The sequence below is a fragment of the Eptatretus burgeri genome, chromosome 11, assembly GCF_056783735.1.
Source record: "Eptatretus burgeri isolate ZD-2024b chromosome 11, Ebu_testis_v1, whole genome shotgun sequence".
Lineage (NCBI taxonomy): Eukaryota > Metazoa > Chordata > Myxini > Myxiniformes > Myxinidae > Eptatretus > Eptatretus burgeri.
The window spans coordinates 71,663,796-71,685,822 of record NC_140971.1 but is presented as its reverse complement, the minus strand read 5'-3'; the positions used below and the strand labels follow the sequence as shown (position 1 = coordinate 71,685,822).

At 43.4% G+C, this 22,027-nt stretch overlaps 1 protein-coding gene across 2 annotated transcripts in view; it reads right to left on the bottom strand.

The window, feature by feature from the left end:
- Positions 1–789: 789 nt before the first annotated feature.
- NPR3 (natriuretic peptide receptor 3) overlaps positions 790–22,027 on the bottom strand; it is a 40,732-nt gene continuing 19,494 nt past the window's right edge. Inside the window, exons 3-8 of one of the 2 annotated variants that reach the window (XR_015049455.1) lie at positions 19,596–19,759; positions 11,051–11,186; positions 10,367–10,461; positions 6,739–6,878; positions 6,510–6,594; positions 790–6,275 (exon numbers count right to left, since the gene is read on the bottom strand). Coding sequence is in view for 1 of the 2 variants with exons in the window: in XM_085846935.1 (XP_085703061.1) it covers positions 6,164–6,275; positions 6,510–6,594; positions 6,746–6,878; positions 10,367–10,461; positions 11,051–11,186; positions 19,596–19,759 (725 nt within the window). In the remaining variant the exon portion in view is untranslated. The remainder of the gene's footprint in view (positions 6,276–6,509; positions 6,595–6,738; positions 6,879–10,366; positions 10,462–11,050; positions 11,187–19,595; positions 19,760–22,027) is intronic. The other variant, XM_085846935.1, reaches the window with a different exon arrangement.

The window sequence follows — 22,027 nt, the reverse complement described above, 5'->3', positions numbered from 1 at the left end:
TCAACATTACCTTCACAACGACAACTACACCGCCTAGAACAGGATCTCATCTAAAAAATAAATACTAGAAGCAAGCGTAGTATTCTTCTTACATTCGCTTCTGACTTTACCTATAACTTGTTCACAACTGTATACGCAATTTCTGGTTACTTTGGCCTGGATTCGGGATCAGCGATCAAATAATGTAAATCACGATTCAAAATTATTTTTTCATGATGCGGGAGATATCTTTATTCAAATCAGTGGAGGAAATATAGACCATGTCTGATATTATTTGGGTATTTCATGTCTCCGTCAATGCCTTTATCTCCCGGCATGCATCATTCCCCATGACAAAAACCGGAAACAAAAAAAAAAACCAGAAACAAAACAAAAACGGAAGCAAAAGGGTCATAGCCAACGACACTGATTCACAATTGGCAGGGTATTGTGTTGTTTTTGTTGTTTCCATTCTCTCATGTGCACACGTTAAGTAATATTCACAAGATAGAAATAAAACCCAATCGTGTTTATGCACCACACAGCGTTTAAAAACAACCGGAAGGAAAAGGTCATAGCAAACGACACGGATTCCAAATAGCCAGGGATAATGTGTTGTTGTTGTTGTTGTTGTTGTTGTTGTTGTTGTTGTTGTTGTTGTTGTTGTTTCCTATTCTCTCACGTGCACGCGTTAAGTATGAAGCTCACTGCGTTCGCTAATAATTTCTCGATTTCTTATGCGCATTTATAGATAAACACAATGCCCCAATCCAGTCGTCGTTTACGAGAGCGAAGGAACAGACTGTGTAGTTGTTTGAAAGTTTGTTTTTTTTGCACGGACTCTTTTTTTTTTTTTCTCTCTTCTCTTCTCTTTGTGTTTTTCCTTGTGATGACATTGCGAAAAGGCAAAATACGTTGGCGCTAATTGAATAATTGGCCATTAAAACTAAATTGCGAATAATTGTGACTGCGATATGCGAACTTCCGGATAGTGAGGCCTTAACTTCGCGTAGGCCGGTGCGCGGCCGGCCGACGATGACGTCACGTGCCGTGCCGGTTACGATGTGGATAGATCGGTGCCTTAGTTCCCGTGGCGTAGGAGTGGCAATGGTCAATGGCAGCGAATGACATGTCAAGCAAAGACAGGGAGGTAAACTTGATTTTAATTTGGATTTTAATTAACTCTGTGTGTGTAAGTATCACAGCAGTTGTTAGTTCAATGCAAGCGATAATATAATTCGTGGAATGCATGTGAACATTCTGTACGGACACACACTACTTCCGGATGGTGATGACTTAATGTATTCTAATAATTTCTCGATTTCTTGTACGCATTTATAGATAAACACAATGCCACAATCCAGTCGTCGTTTACGAGAGCGAAGGAACGGCCTGTGTGGTTGTTTCTGGTTCACGGTTTGAATTTTTTTTTTTTTGGTTTGCACGTACGGCCACGCACGTACGGCACGCGAGAACGAAGGAAAGGCCTGTGTGGTTGTTGTTTCTGGCTTGAAAGTTTTTTATTTTTTTGCACGTATGGGCACGCACATACGGGCACGTACTAGTATCTATAATTCCAGCAATGTGTGTGTGTGTGTGTGTGCGTGTGTACCTGTGTGTGCGTGTGTGTGTGTGTGTGTGTGTGTGTGTGTGTGTGTGTGTGTGTGTGTGTGTGTGTGTGTGTGTGTGTGTGTGTGTGTGTGTGTGTGTGTGTGTGTGTGTGTGTGTGTGTGAGACCACTGTTTCTCGACAACCACTGGTCCGATCTAATTGAAACTTGCCAGGTATATTGCTGGGGCCCTGAGTATGTGCCTTTTCAAGGTTTGATATTAATCGGACAAGTGGTTCCCAAGTTATGGCCATTTATTAACCAACCAATGACAAGACACGTTGTTGCGTAGGTGTGGCTGATGGGGAAGACAACCTCAGCTGCGTTCCCCATTACAGGTTACAATGTACTGACTTCCGGATAGTGATGACTTCCTGTATTCTAATAATTTCTCGATTTCTTATGCGCATTTATAGATGAACACAATGCCCCAATCCAGTCGTCTTTTACGAGAGCGAAGGAACGGCCTGTGATTTTGTTTGAAAGTTTGTATTTTTTATTTCGTTGTTTTTATTTATTTATTCATTTTTGCACGTACATTTTTTTATCTTTTTTTTTTCTCTCTTCTCTTCTCTTTTTGTTTTTCCTTGCGGTGACATTGCGAAAAGGTAAAATATCCTCTTCTTCTTCTTTCGGCTGCTGCCGTTCGGGGTCGCCACAGCAGATCATCCGTATGATCCGCATAGTGATTTGGCACATGTTTTACGCCAGATGCCCTTCCTGACGCAACCCTGGTCGCCTCTTACAACACAGGGATATGGTACACCTATTTTAACCGGGGTATACACCGGCCCAGTATACTGGTACTCATTTCGCCGACCTCGGAAGGATGACAGGCTGAGTCAACCCCCTGGTGTATTAATTCAGTGGCCCAACGGGGCTTGAACTCAGGACCTTTTGGATCCCAAGCCGCTGCCCTAACCACTGCGCCAACACCAGGCTCACGAAAAGGTAAAATATGTTGGCGCTAATTGAATAATTGGCCATTAAAACTAAATTGTGAATAATCGTAACTGTGATATGCGAACTTCCGGGCCACGCACATACAGGCACGCGAGAGCGAAGGAACCGCCTGTGTGGCTGTTGTTTCTGGCTCGCAGTTTGAATTTTTTTTGTTTGTTTTTTTTGCACGTACGGCCACGCACGTACGGGCACGTACTAGTATATATAATTGGCCTGTCTGTTTGTCTGTCTGTCATGTTATAACTTGAGAACGGATTAACGGATGTAAATAAATCCAACTACGGTGGATTCAGGCAACTCCCTGATTGTGAAATTGCTCAAGGTTTGTGACGAAAAAAAATATTTTTTTTTATGGGTACATGGGCACACATGGCGAAACTGCAAACACCAACGTGCGCCGCTGGTTCTCCCCGCACTCCCAGGAATCCTTCTTCTTCTTGCCCTCTTGATTAGCCATCACAGCAAAGTGACGGGTCTTATATTCCAGTCTTCTATATGAAAGCGAAGGAGACGTTTGATGTATGCTTGTGACACTAATCCTCTGAGCTCCCAAGGTTAATTGCCACAAAACTTTATAGAATCACGTTTTTTATGATGATATACCTTACTTGCAATTTAAAACAGTCATTTTCTCACAGTTCATAACTTATAAACACATGAGCCCCCACCTGTAGTGGGGGAGGGGTGGGACTTTGGAGGGAGGGGGTGGAGTGGGAGTCTGAAGGGGGTGGGAGGAAAAAGGAGGGAAGGGGTAGGTGGGTGTCCAGAGGGAGGGTTGGGTGGGTGGAGGCAGGGGATAGGGTGGGATGAAGGAGGAGGTGGGGAAGGAGTTTGGAGGGAGGGGAAGGGGGGGTAGGGAAGGGGTGGGGTGGGAGTCTGGAGGAAGGGGTGGGAGGAGGACCCGGTGTTGCCCTACAATGCTGGGTACCTTTGCTCGTTTTAAATAAATCACAGATCTACACTTTAAACAGCAGGAGATATACTTTGTAAAATACAAGTGCAGCAAACATTCATATTGTCTTAATTGTGCCACACTACACATTCCTCACTGTGTGTGTACTACAGTAATGTGTTCAGAACTGCTTTTCACTTTGATATATTGACCACACACCAAAAGGAAGATTAAAAGCTTATTTCGCTTTAGTAAAGGGCTAAAGAAATACTTAATATTGATGTTGATTGCCTATAAAACCTCCTATAAGGTAAAATGTGTTTGTTGCATGCTACATGTGCCCATTTGCAACAAAGTGATGTACATGTAGTTTGTAAAATAGTGAACATTCACAGGCACACTAAGTCATGGTAAACTTAAAAAGAGACCACTTTCTATGTGTACTACATTTCTGGAGGTCTAATCCAAAAGTCATATTTGATACTTTTGTGTTTGAATTGCTTTCTGCTTTGATTCATCGACCACATATCAGAAGTGAGATTAACAGCGTTTCTTTTGGCCTCAAAACAGCACTGAAATAAATAAATATTGTTGCCTGTAAATGTAATAACGCTAATAAAGTAGAATGTGTGTTCGATCAATGGTCTTATTGCATACATGTACAATCATCAATATTTGTTCTGATCAATATGTAATGGCTATAATATACAATACATGTGCTTCATTATATGATGACTATCAAGGGAGAAGGAATAAGTGGTGGTGCTATTTTTTCAAATATAAGAAATGTATGTGTACGTTTACTCACAGCCAAAATTTAACTGGCCGTGTGTGTGTGTGTGTGTGTGTGTGTGTGTGTGTGTGTGTGTGTGTGTGTGTGTGTGTGTGTGTGTGTGTGTGTGTGTGTGTGTGTGTGTGTGTCACTATCGGAAGTGATGCAATCACACCCTAAGGGTAATGTACAAATCACTGTCATTCTCAAAGCAAGTACAAGTTCAAAAATAAATAAGTTAATTTTTTTTTGTTTGTTTTTTTCTTTTGGTGTGACAAAGATATTACAAAAATATGTACGCAGGTCTCAAATGTAATTATTTATCAAATGCTAAACCATCCACGATTCAAAGATAATCCATTAATGATGAATGAGATGATTCCCACCTACCCCCTGCCCCCCTTTCCTTTTGCTGGTCAACAAGAAACATTGAGACATGCTTTGTCAAACTTTTCTGTTTGCTTCATATTCCAGCTCTGCCAAGATGTGCACACAGACATACAGACAAACATGCAGATAAACTAACAGACAGATGCACATACAATCAGATAGACACACTTGCAGACAGAACTAGAACAGCCCTCTGTAGAGGACATACCTCCACCAAGCTGAACAGTTTGCGTTTTGTATCCTACTGATAGGACAAATCTACATCCTCCACTATTCTAGGTCAGACCTGCACCCAACTCCTCCACTAAGTTTTTTTGTCATAGTATGTCCACAACTTTTTGAAATATCATGCTATATATAATTTTATCCCCAATCGCTCAATGGTGAAGAATTACTTTTAAAAGTTACAAAATTCTCGTATTCGGATCTGGATCCAGATTTTCATCAGAATCAAATCAATTCGTCCTTGTCACACACCCAACCTGTAACCTGTCCACCAAGTTTTGGCCGAATCCGTTCATAACTTTTTGAGATATCCTGCTCACAGACAGACAGGCATGAAAACATAACCTCCGTCCACCTTCGGTGGTGGAGGTAATAACAGACACACACACACACACACACACACACACACACACACACACACACACACACACACACACACACACACACACACACACCTACAGACAGACACGTAAACAAAGAAACATTCCACTCAACAGCACTTTGACCTCTGGACTGTATTCACATCCTCCGGACTTTAACCTCATGACTCTTCCAAACCATTGATGATAAAATAAGCAGTTAAAATGCAGAATACGAGACTTCATCACGGTCAGCGTGAGTCTGTCAGCAGACAATTCAATTGATAAGTTTTATCAGTTGAGAGTCAATGAAAGTTATGCCAAAAGCCATGGGGGAGCAAAGTGAAGCTAACGTTTCAGGCATTCGTCCTTCATCTTTCTCAGCTTTACCTTGCTTCCCACAGTGGCAATCGACAGACCTTCGTCATGTCTGCTCTTGGTAAACCCTATTGTCGACCTGCACATTTTGTGCATTGTGATAATTAATTTCACAATCGCTTGAGGATGTACAAGGATACACAAGGAAGCGGCGACATAGAATCAGAAAGCACAACTTACATCGCTCGTTTGTCACCCAATGTGCTAAAAGCGTTTGACAACCATCGTTACATTTGTCATGACCATAATCATAAATATGAATGAATGAAAAAAAAGGTATGTACCTAACCGTGCAATTATAATTTGTTGGAATTTTGAATTTAATCCACACATGTGGAATCTCTCAGCCTATATGTATTGCTGTGGTCTATCAAAAAATTGCCAGCTACATGTATCATTCACTGTGGTGGCATCCATATTTTCCCCCCAAAAAACCCCATGATAAGTACCCAAAATCGATTCAAATTGAAAAGTCACATGTTGGGAAAGTACAGACTGGATTAATGTCGTGGCTGTATCTTGCTTTTTCACTGGACAAGCATCATGTCGAAAGTGTTTGCCCTTGCTGTGCCATTTAGGAGTCAACGTTAAACTCCTCAAGCAGTGCTGCAGTTTGATTCAATGGAGTCTTCCCTCAGGTAATGGTGTTTCTCTGAGCTCTGTTCGGCCCAATTCTTCTTCTTCACTATAAATACCTTGTACTTCCTCCTAGTATGTAAGGGAAAGACAACATCAACAAATATTAAATAGTTTAAGTGTAAACATTGGTAGAAAACATAATTAACCCCATTTGTGTTGAAAATGAAAAAGCTTATAATTTTCTTTAAACAAAGACCAAGAGAAGCTTGTTTCAGGTTCACCATCCTTTGTACGAAAGTAAAACAATTTGGGGTGGAATTTTGCTGCAGATGTGCAGGGAATAAACTTTTGTTTTCAACTCACAGAAAGAAGAATATTCCTAGAAGTATCAGACAGAGCAGCAATGTTCCGATCACAATAGCAACCGTCTTCACATAAGTCAAGCCATCTGTGAAGAATAACAGACAATATTAAACCAAAGTAATAAATTTAATGGGCTGTCCTCGGAAAGCTATTTAAGTGACTAAATCAATAGGAATATAATGACATCAACAAATGGTTAACATTGGCGGTACAACAAATCTGAACTCACGACTAACATGATTGGCACATGGAGCTGGTGTCGGAGACTCCCTGAGGAGTTGTTTTTCTTGAGAGGTTTCGTGGCCACCAGTCTTCCATTCCCGGTGTTTCCTCAAACTTCGCCCAGTGGCCATAGTAATTCCCAATGACCTTTAAAAAAGTGCATGGAACTGTTTCTGAGAATTATATGAAATCCTCCAAAACAAGCATGCAGATAAAATATGGAAAGTTTCGGGATTTGAGGTCCACTCCCATAATCCAATCGCATAGGATAGGATAGAATGTTATGTCAATCATTTGTTTTCACCATTGTACTTTCATTAAAAACTCTTCCAAGATCCTTAAATCTCTGTAAACTTAATTTCTTCGTCAAGCTTCCTATCAATCTTACAGCCAATGAGATAAACTTGAGAAATGTTAATTTTCATGTTATTTTCAACTCCCCTCCCAAATTGTATGATTCCTCACGTGGAGATTGGCATTGCCTGTAGTTATGCAAGCAGAGTTCAGCCTGTTTTTTAGAACCATTCATATCAGTTGCATTAGTTAGGTGAACAAATCACCCACCTGACTGCTCTCGCTGTCAGGTGAGGCGATTTATTTATTAAGCCTCCTATAGGATCGGGGGGGGGGGGGGGGAGGCTTTTCCGATTGTAGAGTTTGTTTCAACAATTAGTGTGCCCAATTGTTAATTGTACCTCAGAGTTTCTTAGACCCCCCCCAGGAGTACTAAGCCACCATTTAGGGTTTTCTCCATTGTCTTTCTGCCAATGTCCAAGCTGCATCTCAGAACTAGCTGGGACTTTGCAAAATAAATTTTGCATCATTAATGGAACTAAAAATATGCGGGGTTGACATTTTTTTGACCTTGACAACTTTTAAAGTCATAACCTAATCATAGAATTTTTTTATATTTTTTTAATCATAACTAGACGAAGCTTTATCTAATCAGAATGAAATTGCCCTCTCTAGATAGTCTAGACTCCTAGAGCAATGCACATTTACACTTAATTTACATCATACCCCTCAAGGTTAAAGGTCAAGGTATTACACCCCTAAGAGTATTGTCGCGTCTGAGTACCCGTTAACAGAGGATTCCTCAGAGTCGGAATCTTTCGGCCCAAGAGATGGCCCAAACGGTCTTGTATGGCACTGTGTTCAATTATAATTACTTGACTTTACTCTTCCCCAAGGTCACCCAAATGAGCCAAAATCGACGGCACAAACACAAAAAGCAGATATCTCAAACATGTTTTCTTACCTTTTAAAGGGTTTATTTTGTCGAGCAAAGTACAAGGATGAAGGTAGACAAGATGTGATCATAAACGGAATGAACCAAGCGAGTCAAAATACACAACGAGGAGAATGGGAATATGTAAAGCTATATACAATGGTGAGAAATAAAACACAAAGCCTAACCCACTGGGTGCCACAGATCACACCCATACAAGAAGACAAGAATGCAGGAGGGATTTTCCTTTGTCTACGGTGCGCAGGGTGGATGCAGGACTCCATGCAGTCCACTTTAAGAAACCAGGAGAGATGAGAGCCAGTGACGATGGTGTCCAAAGGCGAAGTAAAACAGCTATAAGCAGGGCTGGTGAGGAGTAGGCCTTCAACCAGGCCATGTGGTCCTCTTTGTCCTTTTCCCCGATGAGGCCTCCTGGTCGGTACTTCTTCTTCCTTCTCAAAGTACTTATTTGCACTCCGTGCACGTGGACCTGTCTTGTCTGAGGTCTTTCTTCTCCTCTCTAAAGGCAGGGTGATACCAGCTTGGGTCTATCCCAAAACTTCTTCAGAGCGAAACAATAATCTTCTTCTTCTTCTTCTTTCGGCTGCTCCCATTAGGGGTCGCCACAGCGGATCATCCGTATGATCCGCATAGTGATTTGGCACATGTTTTACACCGGATGCCCTTCCTGACGCAACCCTGGTCGCCTCTTATGACAGGGATATGGTACACCTATTTTAACCGAGGTATACACCGGCCCAGTACACTGGTACTCACTTCGCCGACCTCAGAAGGATGACAGGCTGAATCAACCCCCTGGTGTATTAATTCAGTGGCCCAACGGGGCTTGAACTCAGGACCTTTTGGATCCCAAGCCGCTGCCCTAACCACTGCAACAACACCAGGCTGTAGCGAAACAATAATCTCTGCTTCTCAAACTCGTCCATGAACCAGTTGTTCATCCTCCTTCCACATGAGGCCTCTCTTGGTTCACGTCATCTCATTTCAGTTCTCCTCTTCCTCCTCCTTCCTCTTCTCCTCTGAGTTGCTGCCCACAAGGAATGGCCCCAATAATAATAAATGTACATTGCCACTTCCAGCTCCACAGCACACTGCACCACCATAGATGGCACACACTGGACAGAGAGATTGCAATGGACCGAGTTGCATACCTGACACATGTGCCTGTGATGGGAAGTCCTTACCTAGGCCCGTACACAAAAAAGAGGTATTTACACATACATAATTCATCTGTCTGCACTGTCGATGAATTACATAAACTGCCTCCTCAGCATCACTTGTAACAAATGACTTACTCTGACAGATCCCTGTTACATGACAATCTAACCTACTTAAAACACATGGACCATGCTACAGTTACCATAGCCTTGGTATGGATCCCCCACCCCTTTCCACATCACAGTATTTAACCAACATTTATGGTTTTCTCCCTCTTTTTTTGCCAATGTCTAAGGACTTTTGGAATCAAATTTTGCCCCAATAATGGTAATTCAAAGTATGTAGGATTGACATAATTTTGTTTGACCTTGACCTAATTTTAACATCACGGCATAATATGTAGATGGTTCATAATGAACAAGATAAAAAGGCACTTGTTGAACATGTTTGAATTTCATCTGCATCTGTGTGCTGTAAATTCATGATTTCATGGCCCAATTTTGCCAATGCGGAATCTCAAAGACTGCTTGGCCTTCCAAGATCTTCTTGGATCATAATAGTGTACCTGCACTGCAGTTGTGCACCTGATATTTGTTTTGTGGCCTTGACCTACTTTTTCAGATTGTGACCTAATTAACAAAAAACACCTTTTTGATCAGAACTTGAATGATTTTCCTCAGATTTTCATGATGTCGAGTTTTATGGATAGATTGTGGATGTGGACACATTTTCTCAATTTACACTCTATCCCTAAATGTTGAAGGTCAAGGTCATGGGGCAGTCAGAAAAATATATAGCCATGATTGGATCGCAGGTGCTGGGGGATAGCTTTGTGATCGCAGATATCTTTTATTTTTTCTTGCCATTATAATTTTTTCCTATAGATTGTGTTTGCCAGACCAGAGAGAGAGAGAGAAATAGAAAGATAGAGATATAGAGAGATATAAAAAAAATGTGGTTCATGTTTTTCAGCCCAGCACTTGATGCATCTTGGAAGTTCCATATTATTTATGTGAAAAATTTTTTGGAATGGTTTTTGGAAAGATCAATTCAGATGTAAATCATAATGAATGGAGTTCTTTGTGTACAGCAGTAGCTTGTATTTATCATTATACTATGGTCTATTGGTCTTAATGAAGAAATAGACATTTCAGGTTCAGAGATAAATTGAATGTCCACAAAAGGATGAATGTAATTAATACATCTGGAACTTGTCATTTTTACGTACCTTTTGAGTACCTCTCTCGGTGTCTGTCAAAGCAATGACGGAGTAATCACCCTCGCTATCTCCATTGGCATCTATAATCACTGTGCCTGCGATACCTGTGACACAAGTATATCTAACGTGCCTATCTGTGCTTATTCATCATAAACTAATTGATAAAAAGCAAAATGAGAAAATGGAGGGTGGAACAGTTATGGGCAGTCGTGGGAGTTGGGGGAAAAGGGGGAAGAAAAGTTAGGAAAGCAGGAAAAGGATATACAGTATTGCATTCCATTTTTGAAACATTTCATTTTTGAAGCAGAATATGTAAATAGTTCATAATATAATGAACAAGATAAAAAGGCATTGTTGAACATGTTTGAATTTCATCTGCATCTGTGTGCTGTAAATTCATGCTTTCAATCCATGGAAGCTGGATTGTTTTCTTCCTTTACTAGTTGTGCAATCCCAGTCACCAGTGACAGGCGTTGATGAACGTTTGTGTCAGAAATAACAATCCTGCCTGATGTTGTGCTTGATATGGCCTATTTAAATCAGACACCTACTTTGTGCAAGATTGCTGTCAACTTGTTGGGTCTGAGCTGGGAAATTTTTTTCTTTGCTGTTTGCACAAAAGCAAAAGCAACGCAAAATATGCAAGGTGTGGGGATTGCAAGAAGAGGTGCACGACATGCATCATTAGCCTACCAGCAATGGTGCAGTTCCACATGTGTCGCATAATTTCATCACCACTGGGCATGTGATCCTCATGCAGCATTGCTTCATGTAGTGCTTGCGCGTACAGTAATAGTGCATTGTAGAATCCCTCCACAAACATGTTCACCTGCACATAGAAATATCACATTTATGACCAAAAGACTTCTGATGTGACTTGTACTTACATAGCTGCTGAGGTTTATTATTTTCAACCCATCGCCCGCGCAGTGGCAGACAGGGTTTTGCAATCACGTCTGTGTGTCTGTCTGTCGGCTGTAACTTTTTTACCATTTGAGCTTTTGACAACAAATTTTCAACAAAGCTTTATTATGAGAATATGGTGAAGAAAAGTTAAGAATTTGGTCAAGAGGTCAAATGTGGCATTTAGCAGACAGAAGAAGAAGAAGAAGAAGAAGAAGAGAAAGAAGTCCAAATACAAAGCGACAGGCTTTGCATTTTCAGATGCTTTCAAGTTAGCCCGCCCCCTGTGCAGTGGGAGACGGTGTTTTGCAATCGTGTGTGTGTGTGTGTGTGTGTGTGTGTGTGCCATAACTTTTTACCATGGAGGAGAAGAAGAAGAAGAAGGTCTGAATTCAAAGCAGACGACCTTTGCATTTTCAGATGCTTTCTAGTTTCATTTCTCATTGTTTTGGAGGCTAACAGGATAGCCTAGCGGTACGCTCACTCACCTTTGGACAGTCTAGCCTGGGTTAGAATCTCACCCTCACTATAAAGTATCACTTCCACAGGCAGTACAATTCATTAATGTGTGTGCCGTTCCTTGGATGGTTGTTAAACCGGGGGTCCCGTCTGCTAGCATGAGTTCCTGGATGTTAAAGATCCCACGGTGTCCTTCGAAAAGAGTGGACAGCTATTGCCGGCACATTGAACACATTGCCTCAGTCATGTCCTGCATCAGAGTGGCAACCCATCCAGGATTGTAGCCCTTGCCAAAGAAACTTTCAGTCAAACCAATGCTCCATTCCGAGCATGGGAGTGAATGAATCTATCCATGTTGGACCAGGAGTCATGAACAAGTTTGGTCCAGAGGAGTGCACCATTCTCTAACGGTTGCAGTTCTGCTACTGATGCAGTGCCCCCATAAAGGTTCGGCTCGGAATTTGGATTGTTTTCTGTGGGTCATGAAAGAGCATCAGGACAGGGGATAGCTTTGGCACACACAAGGAACTATGGTGCAGGAGGAAGCCATTAGGCCCATCATGACTGCACTGCACCAACCCCAGAAATCATCACTCATCCACACACAAGCTACCTTCAAGTCCTGCCAATATCCCCACACCCCTCCATCTACAATGCATCTAGGCACCTACAGTGCCAAAAGAAAATGTACACCCCCTATCAAAATTTTTCACCTTTTGTTGCCTTATTCCATTAAATCAGCCTGGAATTCAATTCCATTAAATGAGACTTTTTCCACCTTTATTTAAACATCGTAACCCACAACTTCCAAGTGAAAAGCAAATTCTACAAATTTCAGAAAATTAATTAAAAATATAAAACTAGAATATCTTGGATGGATAGGTGTCCAACCCCTGAGTTAATACTTGGTGGAAGCACCTTTGACAGCAATTACAGCTCTGAGGTCAGGTTAGATCTGTGACCTGCTACAGGTACCATGTAAACCTGTACTAACCTGTTCCATGGTCGGGTTGTCGGCGACTAAACCATCTCCCCCACCAGGTTTTCTGGTGAGGAGGGTGTTTGGATATGGACACCCAGCAGGATTAAAAACAAAACCTGTCAAAGGGCGGAGGAGCTCCTTGTGAGCCAACGGCCATCCATATCTAGCGCCCAACTGTGTCTGCGGATGTCCTCCTGCAGTTGGGTTACTTTTTTATTAGGAGGTTGGTGGCAGGATTTGCACTGCGGCCACCGTAAAACCCTTCATTCCGCAAAACACAAAAACGCAAAAAAGTCTGAAAACCCTTCGCAGGGCAGCTCACCGGATAACGGGATTGGGGCAAAGCCTTCGGGACCCCCAATCTTTGATGATAGGAGGGAAACCATGGGGTAACATCCCTGGGTCAGATTGCAGGAAAGTGTGTCGGAGTGGTGCTGAGGTGTCGTCCACCAGACGGCGGTCTCCTTGTGTTAACCTGAGGTGGTCCCTTCGGGTGGGTGCCTGGAATGTCCTATCACTAAGAGAGGATGATCACCTGTCTGTGTTATCATCTGAGCTCAAGCGTTTGGACATCGGGATTGCAGCTCTCTCTGAGGTTCGGAGACTAGATTACGGCGAGATAATGGTGGGTGGTTACACCTACTATTGGTCTGGTCGCTCTGATGGTTACCATACCCAAGGAGTTGCTGTAGCTGTGTCCAATAAGCTGACCCCAATGATAATTCAGGTAACACTGGTCAACAAGCGTATTATGAGATTAAGGATTCGTCACTCCTTAGGTGTCATTTCCCTGGTCTCTGTTTATGCTCCGACTGAGGCGAGTGATCTCACCGTGAAAGATGCATTCTACGCCACGCTCGAGTATGTGGTTGATCAGTGCCCCAGATGAGATACACTTCTAGTCTTGGGGGATTTCATTGCATCGACTGGAACTGATAGGGATGGTTATGAGGTGTGTGTTGGTCCCCATGGGTCAGGAACTATGAACCAGAATAGCACTAAGTTCCTTGACTTTGCAAGAAGTCATGGACGTGGGTGGCTGGTTCATGGTTTCAGCGCCCACAAGCTCATCGCTGGACTTGGTATTCCAACGCTGGCGGTGTGGCAAAGGAGATTGACCATGTCCTCATTGACGGTCGTTGGAGGATGATCCAGAACTGCAGGGTCTACCGGAGTGCTCAGTCCCTCAATACTGACCACAGGCTTGTTGTAGCAACTCTAAAGCTGCACCTTAAATCCTGGAGAATGGTACCATCCCAGCCTCGGCTGGATGTTGGCAAGCTCAGGGATGAGAGAGTAGCTGAGGAGTTTGCGAACAGGCTGAGTGGACATTTGGGGGTCTGGGTGCTTTGGGGGGTCCTGAAGAGTTGTGGAGTGCCTTCAAGACCACCGTCCTTGATGTTGCCGGTGGATGTCTTGGAACTCACCGCAGGGCAAAGAAGAATTTTTTCTCTCAAGGGACACTAGATACCATTGACCAGAGTCGCAGGGCCAGGCTGAATGGCAGAGCTGAGCTGTTCAGGGAGCTGAGGCGTAAAACTGTACGTGCACTGAGGGTGGACAAGGAGGCCTATGTGCGAGGAATCTGTGAGGGGGTAGAGCATCACCTGTGGACATGTGATTCTCGTCCCGCTTACAGGGGAATTCGCGCATTACGTTCATCCAAGCCCATCCCTCGGAGCACTGCAGTTAGAGCAGAGAGTGGTAAGCTCTTGACAGAGGAGTCTGAAGTGAAGGCCCGCTGGGCCGGTTACTTTGAGCGGTTGTACCAGGCTGATCCCCCAGCTGTCGAGTTGGATGTCAAGGGTGTTACAATCCCTGTTGCTGACCCTCGAATCAACTGTGGTCCACCTTCGCTTGTGGAAACACGGGCTGCGGTGAACCAGTTGAAACGGGGCAAAGCTCCAGGGATCTGTGGCATCCATGCTGAACTTCTCAAGGCTGGTGGAAATGCTGCACTCGTGTCGTTGCATGCAGTTTTGTGCTCTGCCTGGAACACAGGCATCATCCCAACTGATTGGAAGAGGGGCCTTGTTGTTCCTCTCTGGAAAGGGAAGGGTGATCGCCAAGACTGCAACAACTACCGAGGGGTGACGCTGCTCTCAGTGCCGGGCAAGGTCTTTGCTAGGATAATTCTTCATAGGGTTCGCCACCATCTGCTTGAGCACCAGCCTCCAGAGCAGTCAGGCTTTACACCAAAGAGGTCAACGATTGACCGTATCCTTGCTCTTCGTGTCCCCACCGAAAGCAGACGAGAGTTTTGGCAGGGGCTGCTTGCAGCCTATGTTGATCTCTGTAAAGCGTTCGATTCAGTGAATCGGGATGTCCTCTGGAGGATTTTTGGTCTTCGTGGGGTGCCACCAAAACTGATCGATCTGATGTCTGAACTCTACTCTGGTACTGAGAGTGTTGTGAAGTGTGGTGGTACCATCTCTGACTTTTTTCCAGTTGTTACTGGAGTTCGTCAGGGGTGTGTACTGGCCCCCACACTTTTCAGCACTTGTATGGACTGGATTTTAGGGAGGATGTCAGAGAAATCAAGCTGCAGTGCATCGTTTGGGAATGTCAAGATCTCGGATCTTGATTTTGCAGATGATGCAGTCATCTTTGCGGAGACTTTAGATATCCTTTTGGGGGCCCTCGATGTGCTGAATGAGGAGTCGGAGCCACTGGGATTACGGGTTTCTTGGGTCAAAACTAAGATCCAGGCTTTCGGTGACATATTGGATGCTGCTGTCCTGTATGTGTCTGTTTGTGGTGAGGATGTTGAGGTCGTGGAGAGATTCACTTACCTTGGCAGTGATATTCATGTCTCTGCTGGCTGTGAGTCAGAGGTCAACAGACGTCTGGGTCGGGCCTGGGGAGTCATGGATTCACTGGATCATGGGGTGTGGCGCTGCCGGTATCTGTGCGGGAGGATGAAAGTCCGAGTCTTCAGGTCCTTGGTACTTCCAGTCTTGCTCTATGGATGCGAGACTTGGACTCTGACCAAAGATCTGAGATGGAGACTTAATTCCTTTGGTACCAGGTCTCTTCGGAGAATCCTTGGCTATCACTGGTCGGATTTCATGTCCAACGAGCGGTTGCTTAGAGAGACTCGGATGAGATTTGTTACCTGCATGGTCCGTGAGCGTCAGTTGTGGCTGTATGGACATGTGGCTCGTTTTCCTGACACTGATCCTGCTCACCAGATTCTCTGAGTGGAGGAGGCCAGTGGGCCGAACACGTGCCTCGTGGTTGCAGCAGGTTGACCATCATCTCAAGGAGATGGGGATGGGCCTGGCATCTGCCTGGGGGATGGCCAGACGGAGGCCCCTGGAGTACCGGCGGAAAGTGGACGCAGCGACGCGCTGTTCTGGCACATGCTCCCATACCTGACCTGACAGCTGTGAATCTGTTGGGATAGGCCTCTACCAACTTTGCACACCTTGATTGGGCAATATTTTCGAATTCTTCTGCACAAAACTGTTTAAGTTCAGTCAAGTTGTGTGGGGAGCATTGATGGACAGCAATATTCAAGTTATGCCACAGATTTTCAATTGGATTTCAGTCGGGGCTCTGACTGGGCCACTCAAGGATCTTTACCTTTTTGTTCCTTAGCCACTCCAGTGTAACTTTGGCTTTATACTTCAGGTCATTGTCATGCTGAAAGGTAAACTTCTGTCCCAATTTCAGCTTTTTTTCCAGAGGGCAGCAGGTTTTCCTCTTGGGTTTTTCTGTATTTTGCTAGTTCCATTTTCTCATCTCTCCTGACAAGTGCCCCAGTCTCTGCTGATGGAAAACGTACCCATAACATGATGCTGCCACCACCATGCTTCACAGTAGGGATAGTGTTCTTTGGGAAATGTGCTGTGTTGGATTTGCACCAAATGTAACATTTTGCATTTGGGCCCAAAAGTTCCATCTTGGTTTCGTCAGATCACAAATCCTTTTGCCGCATGGCTTCAGAATCTCCTGAGTGGTTTTTTTGCATACCTCAAAAGGGACTCAAGGTGGGATTTTTTGAGTAATGGCTTCCTTCTTGCCACCCCACCGTACAGGCCAAACTTGTGGAGTGCTTGGGATATTGGTGTCACATGCACACAGTGACCAGATTTGGCATAAAGCCATGTATCTCTTTCAAAGTTGCTATTGGCTTCTTGGTGGCCTCTCTGATCAGTCTCCTCCTTGTTTGGTCATCCAGTTTGGAGGGACGGCATGATGTAGGCAGGTTCTTGGTGGTACCATACCCCTTCCACTTCTTAATGATTGTCCTGACTGCTCCAAGGGATATTCAAGGCCTTGGAAAGATTTTAATACCCATACCCTGATCTGTCAGGTCAGGCCAGATTAGATCTGTGACTTGCTACAGGTACCATGTAAACCTGTACTAATCTGTTTCATGGTCAGGTGGTCAGCGACTAAACTGTCTCCCCCAGCAGGTTTCCTGGTGAGGAGGGTGTATGGATATGGACACCCAGCAGCATTAAATACAAAACATGTCAGAGGGTGGAGGAGCTCCTTGTGAGCCAACGGCTATCCATACCTCGTGCCCAATTGTTTCTGCGGACGTCCTCCTGCAGTTGGGTTACTTTTTTTTGGAGGTTTGTGGCAGAATTTGCACTCTGGCCTCCATTAAAAAAACTTCATTCTGCAAAACCCACAAATGCAAAGAAAACTGAAAACCCACTCTGTGGGAGTCTCCTGTGATTTTGCTCTTTGCAGGGCAGCTCACCGGATGATGGGATTGGGGCAAAGCCTTCAGGATTTACCTTTGCAGGAGGAGAAAGTCTTCAGGTCCTTGGTGCTTACAGTCTTACTCTACGGATGTGAGACTTTGACTCTGACCAGGGATCTGAGACTTCATTCAATTGGTACCAGGTCTCTTCGAAGAATCCTTGGCTATCGCTGGTCTGACTTTGTGTCCGAGTGGTTGCTGCGAGAGACTCAAATGAGATTTGTTACCTGCATAGAGCGTCAGCTGCGGCTGTACGGACATGTGGCTCGTTTTCCTGATGCTGATCCTGCTCACCAGATTCTCTCAGCGAGGGAGCCTCATGAGTGGAGGAGGCCAATGGGCCGACCACATGCCTCGTGGCTGCAGCAGGTTGATCGGTATCTCAAGGAGATGGGGATGGGCCAGGCATCTGGAGTATTGGCAGAAAGTGGACGCAGCGTCATGCTGCTCCAGCACATGCTCCCATACCTGACCTGACCTGACATGATCTGTGCCTTTCCACAACTTTATCCTGGAGGTCTTTTGAAAGCTCGTTGGTGCTCATGATTGAGTCTTTGATGTGGAATGCACTACCCAGCAGAGAAAATCCACAGCAACAGTTTATTTTATTCTCAAATAATCATCAGTAAAATTTAACACAGGTGGAGGCCAATTAACTTGATGTGTGATTTTGAAGGTGATTGGTTACACCAGAGCTAATTTACAATTTCTATTATAAGGGGGGTGGACACTTATCCAACCAAGATATTCTACTTTTGTATTTTAAATTATTTTTCTGAAATTTGTTGAATTTGTTTTTCACTTGGAAGTTGTGGGTTATGATGTGTAAATAAAGGTGTAAAAGTCTGAATTGATGCAATTTAATTCCAGGATATAAGATAACAAAAGGTGAAAAATTTGAAAGGGGGTGTAGACTTTCTATAGGCACAGTATCTAATTCACATTTAAATCTATCCACCCCCTCCACTGCCACTACCTTTTTAGGAAGACAATTCCATGCATTAACCATTCTCTGACTGAAAAACTTCTGCTTTAACACTGTCCTAACTCTCATCTTCTTTACCCTCAAGCTATTGCCCACATATCTAACACTGTCCACTGCTGAAAACTCCACTGCTCCTGTCTTGTCCACACCCTTCATTAGTTGAAACATCTCTTTCAAATCCCCTTGTAATCCCTTCTTTTGAAAAAAAAATTGTACACAGTCAAGGCTCATTGAAGAGCTTTAAAACAGAACTGATCAGGATGCAACAGAACAAAAAGAACAGCAGAACGAAGGGGGGAGGGGATACCGACGGCAGGGTTGAAGGACAAAATAGAGTGAGACTTGGACAAATAAGGGATGTGTGAAGGAATGAAGGAAAGGGAAGGATGCATGGGTTGGATGAGGTGGATACAGAAGGAAAGCCTCAGGAGATGTGTTTGGAGTAGGGAGGAGGGGGGGTAAGGGGAGGTGTGGCAGGGGTTGAAAAGATCATGGCTTGGGATTGGGGATGATCTGAAATTGTGGTGAACAACTGTCTTGTAGACCTGGAGGGAGGAATGAGATTGAAGAGAATGTGGAAGTTTGTAGACCAGATAGAAATCATTGCTTTGTGTGTGACTTGGAATGCAGGAGGGACCTTGGTGGATTGTTTGTGTAATTTGGAGTAGGTTTATGTTTGAGGTTGCAGACCATAGTGGTCCTGTTCACACTCAAACGTCAAATGTGATCACTCGTACTCTAGTGGAGATTGTTTGAAGATTTCTCAATTGTCCCCCATACAGTCGAGAGATTTGCCACCTTGTGATTTTAATCTATGGACCATTTATTGAACATTGAGAGGCATTAAGTTTGTGAACAATGAAGGCGTCGAAACAGGTCCTGAAATTGCTGCGTAACAGTCACAAATATGAATATCTAGATAACATAAAGGCCTTTCCAACTTGATGGCACAAGTGTCTGTGTGTGGCAGCAGAATAACTGAGAAGTTGTTGATGTTTCATCAACTTCTTTGTCCTTTCATATTCTCTCAAATAAAAGTCTACATCATCCTCAAACTGCCTTTGTATGTCCAAGCTTAGTTATCAACAAAAGTCAATGACAAATTTGAAGTCTCTTCCAAGTATTTGTCAATTTAGTTTTTTGTAATTTCACTTCATGTACATTTCTCGCAATTGTTAAAATTTATTCTTACGTTATCATCCCCGTAGCTGAAATTGAACATCTCCAGCGATCGCTGCTTCATCTCGATGGTAAACCTGTCAAACTCGGGGCTGTTGTAACGCAGCAGGGTGATAGTTCGAAGTGCCCTGTGAGCAAGCCTGGCCTCTGCATCAAAGCTGTTCCACCTGCCATCACCTGTATGCCCACATACTCGGTCACTGATCATGAAAAGTGAACTTCAAAATATTTCATTTTACCTTCTGAATGTCACACAGTAGTTACAAATCTAGTTCATTTTAAAACCACAATTTCTTGCAACGATTTTTTAACAACTACGTTTTAACTTTTTGTATATTCTACAATTTGATTCGATCTCCCATTCGAAGGCTCATCAATTACGGCACCTCATGGTACCGCCACAGTGGTTTTAATGTGAGGAAGGTCCAAATCAGAGAAGGGGGTAATCCGTTCTCCTTTGTCTGTGATATTTTTGTGTTCCCCCATACAGCAGCATTTTTTTTAAGGATAAGGGGATGAATGAAGTAGCACAACAGAACAAGCTTTGTCTGACTTCCTAACAAATGCAAAGGGCCCATGTGCTCACGTTGCTCATGAAGTGGGAAAGTTTTTTTTTTTCAAAAGCTATCTGAGAATACAGCTCTCAAGCTCAATGCCTTGAGTATTTGTAGTTGTGTGAAAGTAATGTAACACTAACCATGAGCACCATGTCAGTGTGATCACGCTATATTCATGCAGATACTATGAATAAAACTTTGATTAATTTCAATAGTAAGGTGTCAACTCCAAATCGTTGGTGCATTTATTTATATTTTAGTGATTTAAACGTGAAGATCGACAATAAACTGTTGGAGAAATTAATTCCACAGAGCGCAGGAAAGGCCATCATCCTTTATCACACAAGTTCCAAAAAAAATCCCCCAAAAACATGCCCCCTTACCCCCCAAATTCCCCAAACCATAAAAATCTGTGCTTCTCTTATGAAACTCACCCATTGGCAATCCCAGACATTGACTTTCTTTGTCCATTCTAGAGTACGCCATGTAAGCTTTTAGCTTCTGGGAATTACAGGCCGTACTAGCTACTAATGATAAAACTCTTTCTCACACAGTTTTATACAGTATCTCATCTTGTCCCCACACATTGAAAAGTAAACTTTATTTATTGCATGAAAGTGAAAACATTAAACGTATCTTTTTTTTAACATCCTAAAATACAATGTCATTTGTCAGTTTTGAGGTAGCTCCAACAGATGCATCAGATTAATCTGCATGTCAAAGCACCTGTTCTTTTATTTGTGGGGTATCAGCCCCACAAGGAAAATCCACCTACTGACATTGTATAAGATTCTCAGTGGCTCATTGGGTGGCTTTTGCTTGTGGGAGGATTTAACGAGTGTGGAATATCAGACGTTAAGCCTCCTGTTTGGAGAAGGAATATATATCAACTCCCTGGAAAATGACAATCAAGTGGTGGGATGTGGTTTGGAGGAACCTTTGGCCACAGGTTGAGCAGTTTCAAGCAATAGTTTTATTTTTGTATACAGTGTCGAGGCTCATGGAGGAGCTAGAACACAGAATAGACCAGGACATAGCGGAACAAAAAAAACAGGAGAGAGAGACACAGAGACAGAGAGAGAGAGAGAGAGAGACAGAGACAGACAGAGAGAGACAGAGAGACAGAGGGAAAGAGAGAAAGAGAGAAAGAGAAAACGAACGAACGAATGAACGACAACATACCAACAACATACCAACAGCAGCGTACAGGGACGAAGAGGAATATTCGGAGAAATAAGAATGTGGGGAAGAATTAGAGCAAGGGGAGGATACAGGGTGTAAACGAGATGGATACAGCCACAAACTCTCAATAATCGAAATGGAAGGAAACGCTTAAAAACTGGGAAAAGGTGGGCTTGGGGAGGGTCGATGGGGGTCAAAAAGATCATGGTTGTGGGTGGGAGATGACCTGAGATGGTGGTGAACAGCTGTCCTGAAACCCTGGAGGGGAAATTGAGATTGAAGAGATTGAGGAAGTTGGCTCCACATGTGAGGGGAAAAAGAGAGGCATGAATGAGTGGAGGTGAGCAGTGAGTCTGGATTTTGGGAGTTTCACCAGGAGGGCCATTCCATACAAAGAACACATCAGGCTCATTTTTCTTAAAACAAATTGGAGACTCGAAATGCACAGTTTTTAAAAAGTGTTATCGAAAGTTTATAAACATGTAAAATATTGGGAGATCTGACCCCCAATAACGAAGATTCTCTGCCCTGAAGGTTGGGATCATAGTTATGCTGAATTATTCAGCTAAAACATTTTTTACAGTGGAATTTTCCATCACCAGCAAAACCTTGGTCAGTGTTAAAGTGTTGCTGTAATCAGAGATTTGATCAGTCCTGTAGCTTTTTGTCAGGTCAGGCCAGATCAGATCTGTGACTTGTGGCAGGT